Source organism: Lissotriton vulgaris, chromosome 2_1 (assembly GCF_964263255.1).
Source record: "Lissotriton vulgaris chromosome 2_1, aLisVul1.2, whole genome shotgun sequence".
Lineage (NCBI taxonomy): Eukaryota > Metazoa > Chordata > Amphibia > Caudata > Salamandridae > Lissotriton > Lissotriton vulgaris.
In genome coordinates this window covers 1,285,001,583-1,285,024,084 of record NC_141687.1, presented here as the reverse complement: position 1 = coordinate 1,285,024,084, position 22,502 = coordinate 1,285,001,583, and the positions used below count along the sequence as shown (strand labels likewise).

At 45.0% G+C, this 22,502-nt stretch overlaps 1 protein-coding gene across 2 annotated transcripts in view; it reads left to right on the top strand.

Moving 5' to 3' along the window:
* Positions 1-22,502, top strand: part of SIDT2 (SID1 transmembrane family member 2) — a 292,970-nt gene that overhangs the window by 183,045 nt on the left and 87,423 nt on the right. For both annotated transcript variants that reach the window (XM_086957049.1, XM_086957048.1), the window contains 2 exons: positions 18,483-18,606; positions 19,018-19,135. In XM_086957049.1, the coding sequence (XP_086813175.1) occupies positions 18,483-18,606; positions 19,018-19,135 (242 nt within the window). The remainder of the gene's footprint in view (positions 1-18,482; positions 18,607-19,017; positions 19,136-22,502) is intronic.

The following is a 22,502-nucleotide window of genomic DNA, read 5'->3' as shown; positions in this document are numbered from 1 at the left end:
GGGAAGAAAAACCGGCATTCTACATAATCCAGGGAATCTCCGCAAGAGTGATCGTGAACCCGGAAGACGCCGGGCATGCGCATAAGTGCGATATAGCATGCGAGGAGCATGGAAAGTGAAAGCAGACTAGGCTGCAGGGACGGTAAACCACGCGAATGTAACTAAAGGGTGAAAACATAGCAGAAAGTCCGAAAGGAGAGTGAATAAAAGTAAAACATTATTAAAAATAAAGAGTGGAATGGTTAATAAACTATTTATAGAATAGAAATTAAAAGTGAAGAGAAATGGTGAAATTTATACATGAAAATGCGATATCAGAACACAGGGAGAAAAAACATGCATCAAGTAAAAAAGATAAGCACATTAGAATAAAAGTACACAGGTGGAATTAAGGTATGTGACAGCGGAAGAGATAATAACAAGGGACTGTAAAACGACAGTGGAATCTAGAACCTATAAAGGGCAAGGTTAACATACATATAGGGAATCAATCAAATAAGCAATGAAGTTAGCAATGTAAAGTACAGGTAGAGTAATCTGGATGTACAATCATCCCCTAAAGGTAACAACTATATTCCAATCTATCATTTAGTCCTTTAGGGTGCATAGCCAGAAGGCGGTGTATCCAGTACAGTTCACGACGTAACAGGTTTTTGTTATTGTCTATATGTGGATATTTCTCCACCACTTCCAGGATGAGGAAGCGAATTTGGCTGGGGTTGTGGCCATGTTGAATAAAGTGAGCTGCTACGCAGGATTTGAGATTTTTAGTGCGTATGTTACTGCGGTGCTCCGTCAGTCTTACTTTGATTTTCCGTTCGGTTTTACCAACGTATGGAAGGCCACACGGGCATTTCAACATGTATACCACGTTTGTGGAGTCGCAGGTGGCATTGACTCGAAGTCGTATGGGCGTCCCTTGAGTGGGGTGAGATACACAATTTCCTGGTATGATACTGCTGCAGTTACCACAGTTGTAGCATGGTATGGTACCCTTGTAGGTCATTTGTTCTTTGGTGGAAGATTGTTTTAGCATGGACGCAATATTTTTAGAGCGTTGGTGTGCAAAGATTGGTGGTTGGTCAAATATTTTGTTGAAGTCTGTTTCAAATTGTAGCATTTGCCAGTGCTTGCGAATAGATTGTTTTATTTTTGTAGATTGTGTCGCATATTTGGAGACAAATACAACACGGGTGTCTGATTCTGTAGGCTTTTCTCTGGGTTTTAATAGTTCTTGTCTGGGTTTATTCAAAACTCTGGTTTTAGCTGATTCTGTAAGATCATCCGGATAACCTCTTTGCCTGAATTTTGTGATGATTGTACTACTGTTAAGGTCATAGTTCTCTGGTGTAGATGCAATCCTTTTGGCCCGCAAGAGTTGCGAGTATGGCAGATGTCGTTTCAGGCTGGGTTGGTGGAAACTCTTATAATGCAGGTAGTTGTTCCGGTCGGTAGCTTTGGTGTGTATTGAAGTTACAAATTCGTTATTAGATAGTGTAATTTGTACATCAAGGAAAGATATAGATTTAGAATCAAAACTGTAGGTAAATTGAATACGGTTGTCCACTTGGTTTAAGTCACTGATAGCTTGGTGAAGTTGATTCTCATTCCCTATCCAAACTAGGAAAATATCATCGATGTATCGATAGTACGCATGTATATGTGGTTGCCACATTTGATGGTTCAATATATGTTTGGTCTCGAATGAGTGCATAAACAGATTTGCATACGCAGGAGCCGCGCAATTGCCCATGGCGACTCCTGATAGTTGTTGGTAGAATTGGCCGGTGGAAGCTTTGAAGTAACTGTGGTGTAATGTATATTGCATGAGTTCCATGATGAAAACTTGTAGGTCCATAGGTTTTTGGCTTTGTACCAGGGCAGTTTCTAATGCTTCTAATCCCAAGTTGTGAGGTATAGATGTATAGAGGGAGTTGACATCAATGGTACACAGGATCACGGGTTGGTTAGGTGGAATGTTGATGTTTTGAAGCTTGATTAAAAAATCTGTAGTATCCTGTATGTAAGTGGGCATGTTTGTCACGGATTTCTGCAAATGTTTATCAATGTATTTGCCAGTTGGTTCATGGATAGAGTCACATGTGCTCACTATAGGTCTAAAAGGTGGCTTAGTGGCGTGCTTATGGATTTTGGGGACCAGATAAATGTATGGTATCTGAGGATGTTCTTTGACAAGGAATCTTTTGTCTTTTTCTGTGATGGTTCCAGTTGAAACAGCTTTGGTGACGATAGTGATCACAACCTGTTTGTATTCGTGGGTGGGATCAGTATTCAAGAGCATATACAGATCAGGGTTGTTCAAATGTACGTCAAGATTTTGATTGTAGTAGCAGGTGTCTAAAGCTACTAGTGCTCCTCCTTTGTCTGCTTTACAAATTTTCATGTTACAATTGGAAGAAAGTTGTCGTAGTGCTTGAAATTCATTGGTAGATAAGTTAGAGCGATGTTTTGGAGAAGTTTTGAAGATGGTGTGAATGTCCTGTTGTACTGCTATTTCAAACGTGTCCAACACTTTGTGACTTGTAGGTGGGATAAAGGAACTTTTTGGTCTTAGTCCCATTAGGGTGTTGGATTCTTGAGCAGTTTGTGGGGGACACACGTTGGTGAAAAAGTGTTTTAGGCGCAGGGTTCTCATGAACTTGTAGAAAGCGATAGTGGTATCAAATTCGTTGGTGTGGTATGTCGGTACAAAATTCATGCCTTTCTGGAGTACTTGTTGTTGCATGTTGGTAAGTGGAGTTTGTGAGATATTTATTACTAAATTCTGTGACTCCTGGTGGATTTCGCCGGTGGTAAGTCTGTGGGTCCTGCGGGACCTCCTGGGTCTGTGGTTGATGCTTGGCCAACTTCTAAAAAAGAAGAGGGTGTAATGTCTGTAAGGTTCCTGGGGTCACTTGATGAACCTGAAGTTGACGGTTGGTCTGGTCTTGTGCGGTCAGATGCGCTGGGTCTTGGTCTTGGTTGGCCTCTGTTAGGTCCTGTTCTTGAGGTGTCCTCAGATGATGAGGTATCTCCGTCAGTTGATCTGTTAGTTTGTGCGCGGTTTTGTCTCCTGGACGCGTAGATTTCAGCCCAATTATAAACTTCTCCCAGTTTATAGTCAACTGTATCTCGTTTGAATTTTCTTATTTTCCTCTCATTTATTTCTTTCACGTATTTGTCCAATTGGCTGTTAATGTCCTCCAATGTTGAGGCAAGTTCCTCTGAGGTAAGTTTTGTGCTTAGATCGTGTTTTAGTTGTTTAACTTCGTTATCAAGTTCTTCTAATAGTTTGGATAGTTCTTCGACTATGAGCAGTATTAGATCGAGAGAGCACTTGTTCAGTATCCCGTACCACTTCTCTGTGAATCGGGGATTGTTTTTGCACAATGTTGATTTCAATGGTATTCGCAAGCCTCTGGGGATGCGTTGTACCCGGTGGTATCTAATTAGGGTTGAAGCGTGCAGTCTTTGATTGATTTCCCTTTTAGCAGTGTATAAAAGTTGTCGGATATTAGCTTGTGCAGATCCAGTATTGGAGGATATGTAATCTGGCTCCTGTATTAGTGCATATATGCGATCAGTGTCGTTGGTATTAAATTCAAAGGTATCCGCTTTGTTTGTGGTTATTCCAGCGATGTCAGCATAAGACATGGTCCGTGGGTGCAAGCGGTTTGGACCGGGAGGAAATGAAAACAGTATATGAGGGCCGCTGCACTCCAAGGTAAATACAATTAAACTGGGTAATTTAGGTAATCTATTAGATAGGTGCGCAGGAGGTCACCTTCCAGGTCCAAAAAGGTGCGTTAGATATGAAAGCAGTGGGAGCCTTACAGGGGGTAAGGACAAATCCTGGGCACTCTGATAGGCACCTTGGTGCGTGAATATGTTTAATGAAGTTCTGAATCCAATGTTTGAACAAAACTGTTGTTAGGTTTATTTCAACATATTTTCATCATCATGGTAGTTTGTTGATCCTAATTCAATATTTCCATAATCATATTCTAGTCATATGATCAAAGTTTCAATGTTTTTGTTGGTTTATACATTCAAAAATCGTCCCCGATGCATTTCGTGCAAGGATGCACTTCTTCAGGGGGAATCTAGAAGGTAAAAGGAAACATGGTCTATAAGTACAATGCAAATGAATTCAATGCCAATAGCTTAAACTTTAATGCGAGACCTATTGCATTGCAAATGCTTGTTAAACCCTGATCTGGGATTGGCCTAACTGCAATTTGTTATCAACATTCTGAGCAGCATCCCATGGCCTGTTAAAAACTGGTTAATGTCTGGTACCGGCTCGTGGGTGTGAGCCCATTACATTTGCAGCTCTAGTGAATCAGTACATCACACTGGGAGCGGACCTTGCTGTAGTGACATCACACTGGGAGTGACACTCACTGCAGTGACATCACACTGGGATCGGCCCTCGCTGCAGTGACAGCACACTTGGGGCGGCCCTCACTGCAGTGACTTCACACTGGGATCAGCCCTCGCTGCAGTGACTTCACACTGGGAGTGGCCCTCTGCAGTGACATCACACTGGGAGCGGCCCTCACTGCAGTGACATCACACTGGGAGCTGCCCTCGCTGCAGCGACATCACACTCTGAGCTGCCCTCGCTGCAGTGACATCACACTGGGAGCGGCCCTCGCTACATCACTCTGGAAGTGGCCCTCACTGCCTTGACAGCAAATTGAGGGGCACTCACTGCAGTGAATTCACACTGGGAGTACAGAAGTGCAAAGTCTTTTGTTGCAAATTTTAGAGTATGCAAAGTTTCTTAATTTAAGTTCGCCTTTGCCCGAACAGAGTTCTTATGGCCTTCGTGATTTCATTGTCCCTTCCCTGCGAGATCATTTTCACTCAAATCAGAATCTATGCAGACTTTAAAGCGCTGGGACTACCAATTGCTGGGGCAGCCAAGCGCTTTATTAAATATGTTAATATAACATTTCCTCCTCAAGCGCACCTTTTCTATAGTTGTTCACAAATGTACATATATCTTTATTCACTTCAAGTTTACCTCTTCCACCGTATATATGTCAAGTGTAAAACTCATGATAGAATCATCACAATTCTGATTTGTGCTAGGTAGATTTTGCACCTAGTTTTTCAATTTGAAACTAAATCCAATGAAGTCTCCCATTGGAGAGGCTGTTGCTGATAAAAAATGTTCAGGCAATGGTTGTCTTTTTGTGTAAGGTCCAACGGAAGGGAGCGCCTTATGGATGATGACAAGATGTCAGTAACTGATCAGTAGCGGGTAAACAAGGGTTCTGCAAGATACCCTACTGACCAACCCTGGTAAGGCATGAGTAAGCAGTCTCAGAGCAACTGTATCAGGACACAGTGGAATGTGCACTTTCTATGATGAGGAGTATGCAAAAGAGGCCAAGCTCAAGATGTTATGAGTCAAAAGTTGCCTCAGTGAAATGTGAAGTCTCCCGATGCACACTATGCACATTTCCGTACAAGGAATCGCTTCTACGAGGTCCCATGTCTGAATTGATCTTTTTTATCTAGGATTACGCCAGGAAACCTGACATACTCTGAGAATAATCCAGAAACATGAATAACTGCAAGGTTATACACCTTCGGTGTAGATTCCTGAAATTGTTTTCTGAATGAGGCTGCTGAGGAGAAAGATAGACACATGCAAACTGGCAAAAGAATGCACCTGTGAAAATAAACCCGGTCAGAAGCAACAGGATGATACAATTATTGTCAACCCAGATAGTATGAGGATATAGGTGTCTTGATGACATTATTTGAATAGCATTCATTTATAATCAAAAAACATACGTTTTTTGGAAGGATGAGGTGTGTGTCAATCATAAAGGAGGGAGGGGTGTAGAAGTTTGAACGTGGACTTCCACTGCGTGAGAATGTAGTGTGTGGCCTGCCTAAGAATATGTACAGGGAGAAGGAACTGGAGCGAAGTTCTTGGGGTGAAGAGCGGGGATGGGTGGGGTCCACCCTGAAACATGAAAGCAATAATTAGACACACAAGATGTGGAAAGTGTATGGTTCTTAAGCAAGAGATAATCCGTTCTTTGGTTCTAGCATTCAAGATAATCAAACTGATGAGACCACTCAGCCTCGGTATGCAGAAGGAGAGAGACAGAACCTTTAAGGGTTTTCCATGATCTAGTTTTCTGGAGTCTTTCTATGCGTATGAGTAAACTACGGTAGCACAAAGAAGAGGTCACGCGAATAGCAGCTCCCACGCCCTCAAAGAAGGGAGGGGTTCAACTGACACCACTAATTTGACATGAAAGTGGAACTTCAGTTTACATAGATACTGGTTTTACAGGCCGTCGATCAAATCGTCAACCGGAAGCTATTATGTGGCTTTCAAATGTTACTGGAACCAAGGGCTGACAATAACCTGGTGTTTGAGTCACCAGAGCTTTCAAGTTTCTCGGCTGCACGTGGGAATTGCTCGTTCAGTGAAGAAATTATATTTAGATTTTAGGTACTGCATTCCTGGTTGTACAATAGCTTACAAACCGAACTACTAATCCCGGCATGCAACGAAAAATGTCTTGCTTGGCTTAGCTACTCACGCATGTAGCCGAGTAGTTTGAGAGCTACGGTCATGTTCAAATTCCGCTTGACCACTTTTCTGCCTGTAGTTCCAGTAACTTGTGACAGACCGTGCTGTTTACGACTTATAAATACACTGGTGATTAATCAGAAGCCGCCAGGAACACAATGCTGCCGACGCTAGGGTAGGACAGGGACACAATAGGTCCAGCCGAAACAGATAGCTACGAAAGTGCCCCACGTTTGAAAATAGTGGCATTTTTGAACGGGTAAACACAACACTGTGTAGGAGTTTTGCACGGTGTGGGGGACTGCATGAATGTATTTGGGCGTGCTGCAGGTCTGGTAATATCTGGAAAATCACCAGTAAAAAAACGGCCCAACACTTTCAGGAATCAAAACGCAGAAGTGTTCGCGGTTTTCTACTGGTCATAAAGCATTGGGGAGAGTGTTGGAAAGTTTAACTGGAACTAAGTAAATATTTTTGAAGACTTACTAGAAGGGCACTCCTGCCATCTATATTTGAGCCGGGTCTGGTGGCACTGTAGGGGCCTGTGTTTGACCTCATGGTCACAGGTTTTTACCCAGTCCTGCCAAGTATCACGCATCAGGTGTGACGCTAACACATTTCAGTGTGGTGCTCCACATCACCGCACTGAAATGCATTGTCACGCGTATCATCGATGCATTCTACATAGTGTCTAAGCTGAAGCGCTGCCTTAACTGGCGTGTGGCAACTGGTAATGGCATCACGACCGTGGCTTGTGCGCCTGCTCTTGCAGGCTTGTTATGCTTGGCACTGAGCTATCTGCAATGTATCGGTCTCAGGTGATTCCCGTGGTGCTGCGCTGCTCTGAGTCAGACAGCCTGCCGCCTGATATCACGAGCCGGGCCCATTTAGGTTGTATGTGGTGTGATGCCTCAGGGGATGTCATCACATCCTGGAGCCAGAGCCGCCGGAGTTTGAGCGGCTTGCTACTAGTTTCCGGCTGCAATCATGGCCTCTGCTCGTAGCTCTGCCTAATGCTCGCACCAGCCCTGGCAGGCAGCCCTTATTGACCGCCGTAGTACAGATTGAGTTTTCTTGTGAGTTTATCTGCAGTGAAGTTCTCATTTCCTGAGGCCTCTCTTAAGGTTTTGTGATTGTGTGTTTTTTTGCTGCTTGACCCCATTTGCAGATAATGACCTCTGGAGACCCGCCCAAGTCTTTCACTGCAAACGAGTTTCAAACGTTACGTCCTGAACCATTGATACGCAGGAGTAGAAATTAAACTGTTAAACGGTCAGGTGCTTTTATTCCAGGCACAGTTCTAGGAATGCGTCATTGTTCGGGCTTGTTTGGGGTTGTGCCTGCAGCCCTCATGGCCAGAGCCTGCTTCCCGGGCCTACTCGGCACATGCAGGTGGAAGGTTGATAAGGACATGTTTTCATCTTTTGTGCATTAGGCTAATCCTCAGCTGCGTAGTTTTACGGTTTTCTCTTAATTGTCCAGTGATTAAGTCAGTGGCGAGCAGGCCCCCTGTAATTACACATCCTTGTGTTGCACTGCAGAAAGTGACGCATGGGAGCTTACTGCAGTCTGCACCTGCCAATCACACGGCCTGGGAAGAAGGGGCGCAAAAGGGTGGCATGGATATACCTGCTTTAATGCCATCACAGTGGGGTGGGCGGCATTGACAGAGTGGTTAGTGCCCTTTTATTTACGTTGCTTTTCAGAAGTTGAAAGATCTTCTTGGAGTTTCTAGTTGCTTAAATGGGTGTAATATATGGTATTTGTTTCCTTCGTTTTCATTGCTTTATTCCGTTGCTTGATTTTGCAAGTAAGAAAGTGTCACTCGTAGTCGTTGAAATGTCACTCATAATTTCACTGAAATTATGAAAATGTCACACATAGCAATCTAAAACCTTGGCAGCTATGTTTACCACTGACCGGGAGGCGCATCCGACCCCTGGGGGTAGGTGGGTAACACTCCCCGTGGGCGGCAAAAACTGGCATGGGAAGAGCAGGGCGCGTCGAAAGAAAGGGTCAACGAATTACCTTCTCATGTGGTGCTGAACGTAATGTCATGCAGGGGTTGCTGCAAGGAAACAAAATTCAAGTCTTGGGAGGTTTTCTGCCTCACGCCATCCATGGTATGTTGCTTTGTACGTGCATGAGAAGTGTTCAAGTGTGCAGCAATTCTTTTTTAAGGTGTGTGCATTTGTCTCCTCCATACAGTACAAGGAATCCAGTGCCACAATATTTCTCAACCTGTGTCACCATTAGTAGCCATGGGACCTTCGGTTTGTGCAAGTGCTTTAAGGGGATTAAAGGGTGGGGGCACTAAAAGGGCCATGTTAAGCACAGTAACTAGCAATCCTTTGCAAGAGGTATGACCTATGGTGGCTTAAAAAGCATGAACTAAAATCCTGTGCTTCACACAGTGAACTGACCAGTATTTAGGTACCTCTGTGAGTTTTCTGCTATAGCATACAAATATAGAGGGTTGGATTGGTAAGACAGGCGCTCAAGCAATGGGCCAGTGTCGGAGTTGCAGCTGTGGGACGCTTTTTTGGCCAGCGTGGTGGCCAATTTACGTTGTGGCGTTGCTGTTCAGATGCTGCCAGAGACCATGTGGGAGCCTGAGCAGTCTTTCCGAAGGCAGATGGGCCTCTACTACCTATCTTTCACCAAAAAAGCAGAGGTGTCATTCCGAGTCTCTCACTCGACCGGCCCATTAATGAATGCAGGCTGAGCAGGGGCAGGGGGCCTTACCAGAAGTTGCCTCACCTCTAATCAGGTGTGGTTCACCATTGTGAACTAATCCGTGTACAAAGAGTTCTGTGCGCAAAAATTAATATTAAAATAAAACGTACCTGAACCGATGTCCTCCGCTCCGGACCTCTTCTGAGGAACTAGAGGCTGCAGTGTGGGAGACTCTGCTTTCGTGCCTATTTACACTGACTAAATGCTTTTGTATTACATTCTTTAGATAAGGCTAGTTAGAACTGACTTTTCTAGGACAATCTAGCTGTTGAAGTAATTTTTGCAATTTTAATACACAATACGTGATCGCGCCAAGAAGCATCAAAACAAAGCTCCAGTGTTTACACATTCTTGAAGCCACACAGCTTTAGATATCAAGAAATGATGGCCGCCTTCCCCCTCATTATGTGCTATAACTACCAGAGCAGACAATTCAACGCTGTGTGTGCGTGTATGTTAAACAATATCGGTGCACTTCCATCAGTCGCACAGGTGGAGACTTTCTCACATGTGTAACCAAGGTGAGCTGGAAAACGTACAGGGTAGCTTGCCAACTCGAACTCGATGAATCTCTGCTGTGCTGTAATCCACTGCAGGTTTTCATAGATCCCACGGCATGGGGGCAGCCAAAAACGTCTTTGTGCTATTGGAATGCAGGTGAGGGACAGCGCTTGAAAGGGCTAGAGCGTTCTGCATTGTGCTCAGCTACTCACGCAGCACCCCTTTACTCCTTCATGAGCCCCAACCCTCCAAGGTCGTCAACCAGGGGCTAAGCTATCAACAATGCATAGAGCGCAGTGCCACCTGGGCAAGGTGTTTTTAGGAGGCCCCTCTGCCGCAAAAATGCATTTATTTTGCTTCCCGGCTGAAGGTGGGCGCGGGGCGGAGGCTCTGTATTTACCATGCACCCTTGCTATGCCACAGCCACTGGGTCCCACCTAGCCTCAAAACAGAGCTTCCCCAGCTGAGTTGCACCTTAGAAATTCATCCAAGGTCGGCACGTCACTCCGTGTTATTCCATCAGTTTGATAGTCAGTAACACGGTTACCTGCACTCCCTGTGGGTGCCTCCTCTGGGCAGGGCCGCTGGCTGCGTACAGCACATCTCCCTTTCTGTCCCCTCGCTGTGGTCCTAGATGAAAAGAAGACCTGAATCTCAAGTTTCTTGACTTCAAAAGGCTGTAAAGTTGCTCGCCCCAGGAGACGCAATATCACAGGAGGAGATAGAAGTGACTTTTATGTTATTGACCCGAAATACCGGGACACATTACATTGGTCGGCCGTGGGAATGCCTACAGTGCTTTGAGGAGACGGCGCTGGAAGGCACAGCGGAGGAAGGCCCCTCTGAAGAGACGGCACGCCTGCCCTCAAGAGCGCAGCCGGCCGGGCCCTCCATTCACAGCTGCTGGCTCAAGAGACTGCCAAATCCAGTTATTATTGATTCGGCGCAGCAAGGGGCCTTCGAGTGCCCTGGATGGCTCAGCTTTGTACCGTTTTCTGTAGAAAAGACAGCATCTCGCAATGGGCGCTACAATCAAAAATGGATTATAAAGTCATAAAACCCAGTTGCCTGCTGCAGATTGATTAGGGCGAACAGAAAATCTACTTTTAGCAGCACACATTCATAAGAAGAAACTTCAAAATGACACGAATCGGCTTTTAATCCAGGGCAATTGATATACACTGAAGATAAAAGCAGTCATACCTGTGGCACAGCAAAAAAAATGTGGCACTGAAAGTGATCGCGAAAGCGATCACTATCGGAAAAAAAACGGCCGCGACTGGTGGGCGCGCGCCTGCAGGCATATGTCTTCAATCATTGCGGCCGCGATAATTGAAGACATATGGGCTTTGGTGTGCGTAACAGACACCAATAGGCCATAGGTGGAGCTACGCGACCGCCTATGGCCTATTGCGTGTTCTGTTAAAAAACAGCACGCACGCAAAGCCCAATCAAAATGTACCTTGGAAATGCACACGCATGAGCTGTGTGGAATTCCAAGGTCCATTTTTAAACCCCATACAACAGGGCTTTTCGCTTCGCGAGCCCTAAAAAAAAGGAGGTCAACTACCTGGTGATCCTATGTGCAGTTGATGTAAAAACTAAGGGCTCTTGTGGTTAATTTAATGAAACCTCTCCCCCTCCTTAGAGGGATAGGCCAGATGGAAAAAGTAAAGAGAGCAATGGACTGTCTCACATATAAGAGTGTCGTCACTTAAGGCAGAAAGGAAGCACCAATTTATCAGAGAAGAAGGCGGTCTATACAGAGATTGCACTGACAGCGCCTGCAGCTCACTGACCTGGCACGCACAAGTAATCGCAATGAGGAATTCCATTTGTATGGTCCTCAATCTCAATGAACAACTGTGCAAAGGCTTAAAAGGAATGTACATCAAGAATGGCATTACCATCACATAATCATCAAATATGGGAGAGCGTGGCTTCTGGGCTATGACAGCTAGGGCAGTTATTGATGGTTTCAGGAAAGATGTTGTTGCATTTGTGGGGTGAGGTAAGTGCGATGTAAGTAGTTAAACTGTACAGATTTTAGGCAGGCATTCATAGATACTTTATGGACATATATTTGGGGGCAGTTGCCTATTCCATGACTATAAGGTCTGTATCCAAGGCCTCCTACTAGCTATCATTCAAATTGAATTGTTGTTTTCGTCAAAGGGATTTATAAAGGGTTGATGATCAAGCGATGACCCCATGTTAACAGTATTTTAAATTCCCATTGATCTCTGGTTTATCCGGAGATTGATGCCATGTAGATATTGCTGCTTTGAGTAATGCTATGTGGATTAGGAATAGGCTAAACGGTACGTCGTATGTTTGTCTGGAAATGTCTTACGTGAACTGGAATCCTGTAGATGTCCCATCACTGTGATCTCTGTATTGTTTCATATTTGTTAGCCACAGTTTTAACCTTACTGAATAACTGGAGGGTCCAGAGTGGTATCCCCGGGCCATTTACAACCCCCTGCTTATTTTTTTGCAGATCTATATGCCAAGAAAGTTTGGAATGGCCAATAAATAGTCTCAAAGGTTACTCATAGCAACAATCTGAGTGCACCACACCAGGCAGTAAACTTTATCCAACGACCAGAATAATTGAGTTCATGGGTGCTGAACCGAAGGGATACATCCACTACTTTTACATCCATTACTTATGAAGGTAGATCAAACCCACTCAGTTTCTTCTACGTGGTCTACATGCATGGAGAGCAGACCATAAGATTCTGGTGCAGAACCCAACCCTGTTTCTGGGACTGAAGATCCTACTGTAGAGGTTGATGACACAGAAGGCAAATGGTCATGTTCAAGAGATCTGAGTGCCACACTCTTCTGAACCAATCCGGGGCTATCAGGATGAATGGTGATCATTCCCTTCTGACATTCTTGGGGCAGAAGATACAGCATACAGGAGAACTAAGTCCCACTGCACACAGAATGAGTCTCCCAGGGAGCCTTTAGGCATAAACTCCAGTGTGCAGTAAGAGTGAATCAGCATCCTTGGCAGTTGCGAAAAAATACCCAACACACAAAACCTATTTGAACCACCTCAGGGTGTAGGTGCCTTTCATGGTCCTACAGGTGACATCTGCTGAGCTCATATGCTCTAAAATTGAGATGGCTACTAAATGGTTGGCCATTGTAGAGTACCCCCTGAAGGGAGAGCCATCACCAGACTTTCATAAGAACAGACTGCTCCAGGTCAGATTGGTCTTTGTTAGCCAACATTGAAGGTCCTGAGCTGCTTCTTGTAAAATACATATGTTTTTCTGAGACGCAACTTCAGTGCTGGGCTCATTGCGGGTGAAGGTTCCAATACAGCACCCTCATGTTCCAACTGAGTTGAGTGATCGGCAGAAAACATGAAGCCATGAAACCTCAGAACCATCCATGCTGAAACCCAAGAGCGAGCCAAAATATCAGGGTCATACGTTGTACTGGAATGTGCTGGTCATCTAGGTATAGGAATGTGTGTATATCCAACGTGCGTAGATGGGCTGCGGCCATCACCTTCAAAAACACATATGTGCTCAAGATGAGGCCAAATAGCAGAACATTTCAACCCAATCATGAACCGAAGAATGCATCTTTCAAACTGCAAAATGGGAACATGAAACTAGTATCCTGCAAGTCCAATAACACTGGATCCAGTGCAGCATGGACCTGGGCAAAGGTCCACATCTTGAACTTGTCCTTCAGAAGGAAGTGTCCAGAAGTAGTGTGGCTCACTGGTTAGAGGCGGCAGACCCGAGGGCAGAGGACGGCCCGGGACCAGGGTTCGATTCCCGGCGCGGCAGGTTTCTGGACCAGGGTCAGCGGACTCGATAATTCTCTCGCCTCGGTGCCCACTCTGATCTGCGATCACACTCGGCAACTCTGGGCATTAGCTTGCCTCATCTTCACTAACGGCCCCACCAGACCGCCGGGGATGCCTGGTCTCACCCTGGAGATACCCATTAAGGGACCATCTCTCAGGGAAGCCAGGAAGGGTTTCGCAGCGGTCGAAGCGCCTTGGGACCCTACGGGTAAGTAGTGCGCTATATAAATGCCAATACAATACAAGATACTGCCTGAGCCCTTTGTCCTATTTGGGTACTGAAAAGTACTTTGAGTAACGTCTCCTGCCCCCTCTTCCTCGCAAACTCTCCTATGGCCAACAGTGAATTTCCAGATCAAGGATGGAGTCCTGATTGGCGGACAGGTGAAACATTAGGAAGCACAGATGTTAAGGTTAGAGAGTGTAACAGAATTGAAAAATCTGCATCTCCCCACTGGTAACTGCATGCCACCCGGGCAGGGAGGTTTAATTGGGTCTTTTAAGTGTTGGCTGTCTTCTAGGGGCCACAGGGACAGATCTGAGAAACGGGCTGCTTTGACTTCTTGTGTTTGTCAGACTTTGTCTTAGACTTAATTTTTTTTACTTATTTGACACTGGTAACTCGGACCACATCTGGAACCTGGCACAGGAGCAGCCTGTTACTTTGAGCACAAGACTTTAGGAGTCACATTTGGACCCCAGACACCCTAAGCAGATGTAATGTGGGTCCATGACTGACATCTGCTTCCTCCGGTCATGGCACATTTGGAATCCTGTAGTTTTTGGCAGAGAAATTCCCCTAGCATACTGTTGTGGACTATGGAAGCTGAGCTCTCTGTCCGCATCGACTGCGCGGAAAGGAAGGAAAAGACATCAGCTTGTAGGGGTGGGGCTTATATAGGGCTCCATGCTAACAATTTTGGAGACAGTACAATATCACAGTGGAGTCCCATGGTGCCACCTGTCCACGCACTGATGTTGTACTCTGCTCACTGTTTTATGTACAATGATGACTTTTGACAATGAGAGGTGTAATTTATATGTGACTGTACACCAAACTAAGTGGTGAGTAATTTTCTGTGTTTACATGTGACATTGTCATGGATCGTAAAACTGCCTAATTGTTGGCGATATAACTGGTAGACGTTTTGAGTGGTTATTAGAATATTTATGTATTATAAGTAATGCAGATGGTGATCGATCAATGTATTTCTATGTTGTTGTTTTGACTATCTCATTGTGCACTATGTAGATGTTTTTTCATGATTGAATGGGAAATCCATCAACTGTATTATTTGTATTGTACAGTCACTTTACCTTAGCAGACAGTGTGATCAAGATCCAGACTTGCCAAAACGTGTCATAAGCCAACAATAGCCACTCTCATGGCTACATTTGATGTTACATCATTATACACTAGTATACCGCATGTGGGTGGTCTTATGGCATTATCTGAAGCTCTTAATAAAAGAACTAAGAACAAGCATTGGAAATGCAATAGGTCTCGCATTAGGAAAGTTTGAGCGATTGGTATAGTAAATGACACTTTTTTTTGTGTTGGTTTTGAAAATAGCAAAATTAATAGCTTGGTGGATGTGATGGTGGATGTGGTGGTGGATGTGGTGGTGATGGTGGATGTGGTGGTGGATGTGGTGGTGGATGCGGTGGTGGATGCAGTGGTGGTGGATGGGGTGGTGGTGTTGGTGGATGGGGTGGTGGATTTAGTGGTGGTGGGTGTGGAGGATGTGGTGGGTGTGGTTAAAGTGTTGGTGGATGTGGTGGATGCGGTGGTGGATGCGGTGGATGTGGATGTGGTGGTGGATGTGGTGGATGTGGTGGATGTGGTGGTGGTGGATGCAGTGGATGTGGTGCTGGTGGATGCAGTGGATGTGGTGCTGGTGGATGCGGTGGTGGATGCAGTGGTGGTGGTGGATGGGGTGTTGGTGTTGGATGGGGTGTTGGTGGTGGTAGGTGACGGGTTACTGCAAAACCTATACATAAGGTGAGAGACAGTGGGGAAGAAAGAAGTAGTTCTCTGGGCTGAGCCAATATGTAATTGACAAAGTGTCAAGCCAGTGGCTGAAAGAGACAGCCTGGATCAATGCGGCTGGGACTTGGAGTTCACTAATTCCAATTTAAAAGACTCCGTACACATGGCCATACACACATCCATTTCCTTCAGAAGGCATGAACGAAAGTAAAAACGGACTAAACGATGTGCTGTGAGCGAATAAACTTGCAATGCGCCTGCGTACACGTACAGCAGGAGCCCAGAAGCAATGCATCTCTGTTTGCGCAAAGCCATGTACGAAACCACAAGTCCTGTAACACTCATAAGAGGATAGCATGCCCAAGAAAGCATGAAATGCCTTCCAGTTAACAGCCAGGTGCCGGCAGCACACGAAGGAGCCGTAGTCTCAGAGAAGCTAAAAAGTCATTATTGAATGCGCATCTCTACCGAATGGAGAGCGGGAGACCTCGCTGCACAATTGAAAGTTGATTTCACTAATGAGATGCGCAAATTTTTTGAGAATCCAAAGTACCTGTGCGGTTATCTTGACACACACTATTTAGTGTCCCTACCTTGCACCTGAGATTTCCTGGTGCTTACGGCCCAGTCATTCTGAGACGTTTCTCCCAGAGGCAAAGCATATATCTAGAAGGTCCTGGCACGATGCCTGCAAGTAAAGAAACTATGTGGTCTGATGTTAAAGCTATGTAACTTTTCACAATGAATTGCTTGAAAGCTTTTTAATGAAGAAGAATAAAGTGCAACTAATTTGAACAAACACTATCGCCAAAGGATAATTTTAGGTCTTAAATTTTTTCGATGAGATACTTACTTCTTAGATTTGTGCGGCGAGTGAACTTTTCAGCCTGTTTCCATCATTACAAACAATCCGCTGCTATGCCTCTCCGTCGACCGTGACTGTCAGTCAAATGGTGGAGGAGGAGGGGGGAGGAGAGTAGGAGGAGGAGGGGGGCGGCTCCAGTTGCCCCAGCTGCCGCAGCAAACAAATGCGAGGATGAAAACAATGTGAATACAACCAGCAGCTCCTTGTGCCGGTTTCGTATAAGGACTGAAGGAGGTAGTCGGGCACGGGCACAGCGTTTTGGCGCCATTTTATTAGTACCTCAGTTGATTTATCGTTTGAGGTTAAAATAACTCCTCGAAGTAATGTGAAGGAAGGGGACGGTGTTCACAAGGGACACTACTTTATAGCGGAAGTAGACTAAACGAGTAGCTGCACTCTGGCAGCCTGTTTCCATCATTACAAACAATCCGCTGCTATGCCTCTCCGTTGACCGTGACTGTCAGTCAAATGGTGGAGGAAGAGGGGGGAGGAGAGTAGGAGGAGGAGGGGGAAGGAGAGTAGGGGAGGCACGGCCTAGCGGCCGTGCAACCAAGAAGTGAGGGGGCGGAGCTGGGGGAGGCTGTGAGAGAGAGAGTGGGCAAGGCAGGCGGCTGGGGGCATGTGCACGCGCTTTTAAGCTCAATGCGCATGCGCATTGAGCTTAAAAGTCACGGGCACTGCAAGGAATCGCCACGATTCCTTGCAAGTTAGTTAAACACTGTTTAAGCCCCCATAGTCTCGCAAGCTCGATGCGCATGCGCATCGAATAGCGAGACCTAAAAAACCATCAATCAACGTGCTTACCAACATTGCAAGAGTTATCCTTAAATGCAATAATTTTACCTTAAATGGTAAACACCATCTGCCATGGGCTCTCGGATAGCTACATCCTATGCTAATATAGTTAGACAAAGCAGAGCACCATATACTTGCTACTTCTAACTTACTGGCTAAGATACATTGATGCCATATAAATAGGATGAAGTGCAGGAAGTAGAATACTAGAATAATTTACAACTTACATAAACAGTATCCATCCTACCATCAAATGCACCAGCAGTAATAATAAAAACAAGCATTATCTCCCTTTTCTGGATTTGCTACTCGCCATTTACGAACAGAAAATTCGAACTGATCAGTTTGTGTCACCCACGCAATGCTAAACTCAGCATTATGTACTGCAATGCACTCATAAAAAGACAGACTTACAGCACTGAGGACACTTTTAAAGATCATCTGCAAGCATTTGCTAGATTATTTCAAATGTGAGGCTATCCTCTGCATATCATACAGTAACAAATTGACAAGTTGTTGCAGTTACACAGGGAAGCCCTTATTTGGAATATCAACAACAGAAATAAAGGTGACGGAATTCTATTTGACCATAATCCATCAGCATCTAAGCACAAAAACTTAATTTAAAAAAACACTTATTCAATTGCAAAAAACAACAAAAGGTGAGCTAGTCATTGCTTATACTAGAGTTTCCAATTTATGAACTCTTATTGTAAGAGCAGAACTCCAGCAAGCTGTAACAAATGCTGTGATGCTTAAAGTGTATCACGTGAATACCTTTTACATCCGCCTACACACTGTTTAATGTTAGAAATTCCTCTTGCTTTGTGTACTTGCAATACGAGTCAGTCTCTTCTTTCAGGAGATGTACTTCAAAACGAGGTATCGCCTCAGACGCCACTTTTGGTATGCCTGTGATGTGTGGTTGATGTGTGTGTGTGTGTGCGTGTGTGTGTTTTGAGTCATTCTTCTTTTGCTGTCACATCTGCAAAAGCCTCTACCCCAACTCTTCTCTCTCTCTCTCATGGCATTGTCAGTGAGTGAAGTTGTAGCTGCTGGCCCAGTGGCTTCTGTGCCCTGTCTTGGGTCTTCTCCTCACTGAATTACATTCATTCTAGAGCAGATCTTGAAAATCTGTTGTCTAAAGCTTCATGCTAGTGCCTGCTGTCTGTCACCATCAGTGTGTTTCTCTCTTTACTAGTGCATTTAACAACATCCTCAGTAACTTGGGATACATCATGCTGGGCATGCTGTTTCTGCTCATCGTGCTCCAAAGAGAGCTGAACTACAACCGAGCCCTGGTGCACAACCGGTCGAGCATTGAGGTAAAATCTGGGTGAGCATTTATGGTAGGATCGGGGCAAGCATTGGTAGTAGGATAAGAGTAAGCATTGATGTTAGAATTGAGGTGAACATTGAGTGTAGGATCCGGGTGACCTTTGAGGATACCTGGCGCGTTTCAAGGAGCGTTCATGTTGAAGAAATAACCAGGGTAAGCATTGAGTTAAGATCATTATGAGGGTGAACGTTAAATAAAAAATATGAGCTCAGAAATCAGGTAACCAGGCACCTATGTAAGATGAGTTTAAGCGCTGGAAGAAGAGTGAGAGTGGCTGTTCTGAAATGTTTTGGGGATAAACAATGGTAAAATGCTGCCCTTCCTAACGAGGTGGCAGAGTTAAAATTGTCACTAGTGCAATTCTGGCGCTGATGCTACCCTTCTTTTGTACGGACAGGAGTGTGGTATCCCCAAACACTTCGGAGTCTTCTACGCCATGGGTACAGCTCTCATGATGGAAGGGCTGCTGAGTGCCTGCTACCATGTCTGCCCCAACTACACCAACTTCCAGTTTGGTGAGCAGAATATTTGTTTATCAGATGAGCAGACAAGCAACCTGTGCTTCAATCACTCACTGTAAAGCTAACATTGCGTCTCCTTCTCTTGTTACTGCAGTGTTCAATTTTGACCTACATTATGTCTTTTTACCTTTCTAGCTCTCAATCTCCTGACTCCTTACCCTTTCTCATGCTCAACTTTTATTCCTCCTCCTTTGCACACTCCTCATGTGTGAGACATGTTTAGCTGTATTTTTTCCATCTCTCTTCCTGACTGTATCCCTGTCATTCGCATCTCCTCTCTCTAAATCCCTTTCCACTTCTTTCCACACCCTTTTACCATTTCCTAATCCATCAATAACCCACTTTCTCCTTCTCTTCCTTATTTCTCTCTTCAATTTCTTTGATTCAGAAGCATCTGCTTTCTGATTTACCTTGTCAGGCAAGTTCTCAGAGAGGCTGTGTGGCTCGCGGGCCATTATGCAATTTGTGTCAAAAGTTTTGCTTCTCTTCTTGGAAAGACAGGAATACTACCACAGACTCCAACAGCTACCTCACTTTAGGCTTTGGCTTTCAGGTGTAGTGAGGTTAAACAGTCAAAACGTACTCATGGAGGGTGGTGTATGATAGAATGTGTTGTTCAAGCCGCACAAGCATCATTGTCTATGTATATAAAAACGAAAGTATGTCTGTCTGTCTGTTTGTCCTTTATGCATTACTACACCATTCATCCGATTGCCATGAAATTTTGGGAAGTTGTTGAGTACACTCCAGCAAAGGTTTCTGTAAATTTTTTTTTAAATCGGCCCCCAGGGCCCTCATAATCTTTCGAATACTGAAATAGACAGCGAATTTGCGACCATCGTTGACCGTTATGACCCCCAAACGGAAATCGATTGGTCGATCAACATCAGAAGCACAAAAGAAAAAGGCATTAGGAGCTTCAGAAACAGACGAGCAACGGGAAGCAAGATTAGAAGCTGTTCGAATACAAACTGCTCAAGCCCGTAATTCTCAAACGAACAAGCGTCGAGAATCAAGATTGGAAGCCGATCGAGTACGCACTGCTCAAGCCCGTTTTTCTCAAACGAACAAGCAACCAGAATCATGATTGGAAGCCAATCGGGGACGCACTGCTCAAGCCACACTTAGAAAAGTTTTCAAAAATAAAATGAATAAGTTTCAATAACAATGACACAATGTAAATTTAATGTTATCATAACGAGTTTCCCTGAATTGCCTTTCTTCTGAGATCGCAGCAACGAGCGACAGGTAAGCTAGAAACAAATATAATGTCTATTCAATGTTATTCTTTAAAAAAAATCTTTATTTATTTTGATATGCTCAGTAACATTAATAATGTTTATGGCATTAACATAAATTCTCCGAACGTATACATAGGTTGCTATGTAACATGTCTGCAATGTTTGCTTACACAAACACATGAGGATACAATAAGAGAGCTTACTGCTTGCCTGTAAGTAATTGCACAACCTCCATGTAGGTGTTCTTTGTTGGCTCAGTGCCTCATACAGTGTCTCGAATTGTGTTTCTGTGCAGCTACAAGGGAGCTGTGCACCGGGACTGCGCTGCTCAGCTACAGTTACACAAAATTCACTGGCTGAAGGTGTGTGGTGAAAGCCACAGTCCTGCCCAGGTGGGAAGGTTAGCAGCGGTGGAAGTAGACACACAGGCCCACCCTCAGAGATGACTGCTCAATGACAGTACGGCGACTTCTTTGGCTGCATGATTGGGTTGTGCTATGGCTACGGAAAAAGACACATGCAAGCAAAATCCTTTTGAGACTACATGTTCACTGACATCGGTCGGACAAGAAGTGTGGCATTGCAAGATGCATTATAGAGGGTCCCTCTGAAGTATTGACATCATGTTCATCATTTGCAGAACAAGTCGAGGCATTCAAGGGTGCAGGCATGGTGCGTCTCCTGAGAAACTGGTGTCATTCTCATTTGGGGACAACGGAGTGAAGTACGCCATTTTTGGTGGCCTTCTTCAGAGAATGCAGGTGGAGCTTTGCTGTTACTACAGGCTTACTTTCTTGGTAGGCCTGGCTTCTCTTACCTCCCTACTACAAGATTCTGCATGCTTAACTACAACTGGCTGCACAGGGCAGGTCCTCCACACGCAGCAGAGATCTTCCTCAGTCCTCCAGCATCGTCGTTACTCCTAAAAGTAAAGAAGTGTGCCTCTTGTCCCCAACCTTCACAGCACAAGTGTCCAGAGAGCCTTGAAGTGAAAAGTGAATACTTAAATCCAGTCCTTTGTCAATTGTCCCAAATCCTATGGCCCAGCCACATTTAAAGTCAATTCCAAACCTTTGGTGGTAAGCTATTGGCTCCAAATGACTTTTATGCCACAGCTCTCTGCCAACCAATTTCAGGTACAACTGTCACTTTGTGCATTGCTTCCTGACACACTCTTGCCAAATATTGGCACAGAATGAATAGGTTGTGCATGCAAGCCATTTATTTAGTGAATGGTGCAGAACCCCCGCTATGCTTTTGACCCATTCTTATATTCCTGTATTGCTAAACCTGCCAAGTCAAATGTTGACCTGCAGAAACTGGCTTGGTGCAGGTCCAGTACCAGAAGTGTTCCTTCTTTCACCTTACTCCGAATAACGATTGAAGTAAGACAGTTGTAGTTGGCATTACAAACAATTGTAGATTCTGATAGATACATCTGCCGTGTGGATTCCTCAGCTTGTGAATATCCCCTTGCGTCAGCAACATTCGGAAATTCTTTTCGTAGCCTCGCGCCGACGTGGATAGGACGTCACCGAGACACGGCTCCGCTCGCGACTCCGCTGACGTCACCGACGCCTATAATAGGCCCACGCCGGCGTGATGACATCAGTTCCCATTTTTCCGCGTCGTCGACGCTAACGGTTATCGGGAATCTCTGTAGCCTACTGGTACATTGTTGCCATTTTGTCGCCTATTTCTGCTTCTCTGTATCCTGTCTCTTCGACGATGTCATCCAAGAAGACCGGCTTCAAGCCCTGCAGGGAGTGCGGTAAAATGATGTCCATTACCGACCCCCATGAAGACTGCATCTGGTGTTTAAGTTCCGACCATGATGTGGAGGATTGTTCTTCATGTCGGAAGATGAATCCGAAGGCCCTGAGGGAGAGAGAAGCCAAACTTCTGGTTGCTAAGGTGAAAGCTGGAAAGGAGAAGTCGTTGAGGTCTCGTTCTCGGAACGCGAGGTCGAGGTCCAGGGCGAGGTCGAGGTCTGCTTCTCGAGAGAGGTCGTCTTCGAAGTCGGCGTCGGATCATGTTTCGAAGTCGAAGAAGAAGCACAAGAAGAGGAGACATGAGTCCCGACGTCGGTCTGGTAAGGAGTCGGGCTCGAGGTCGAGGTC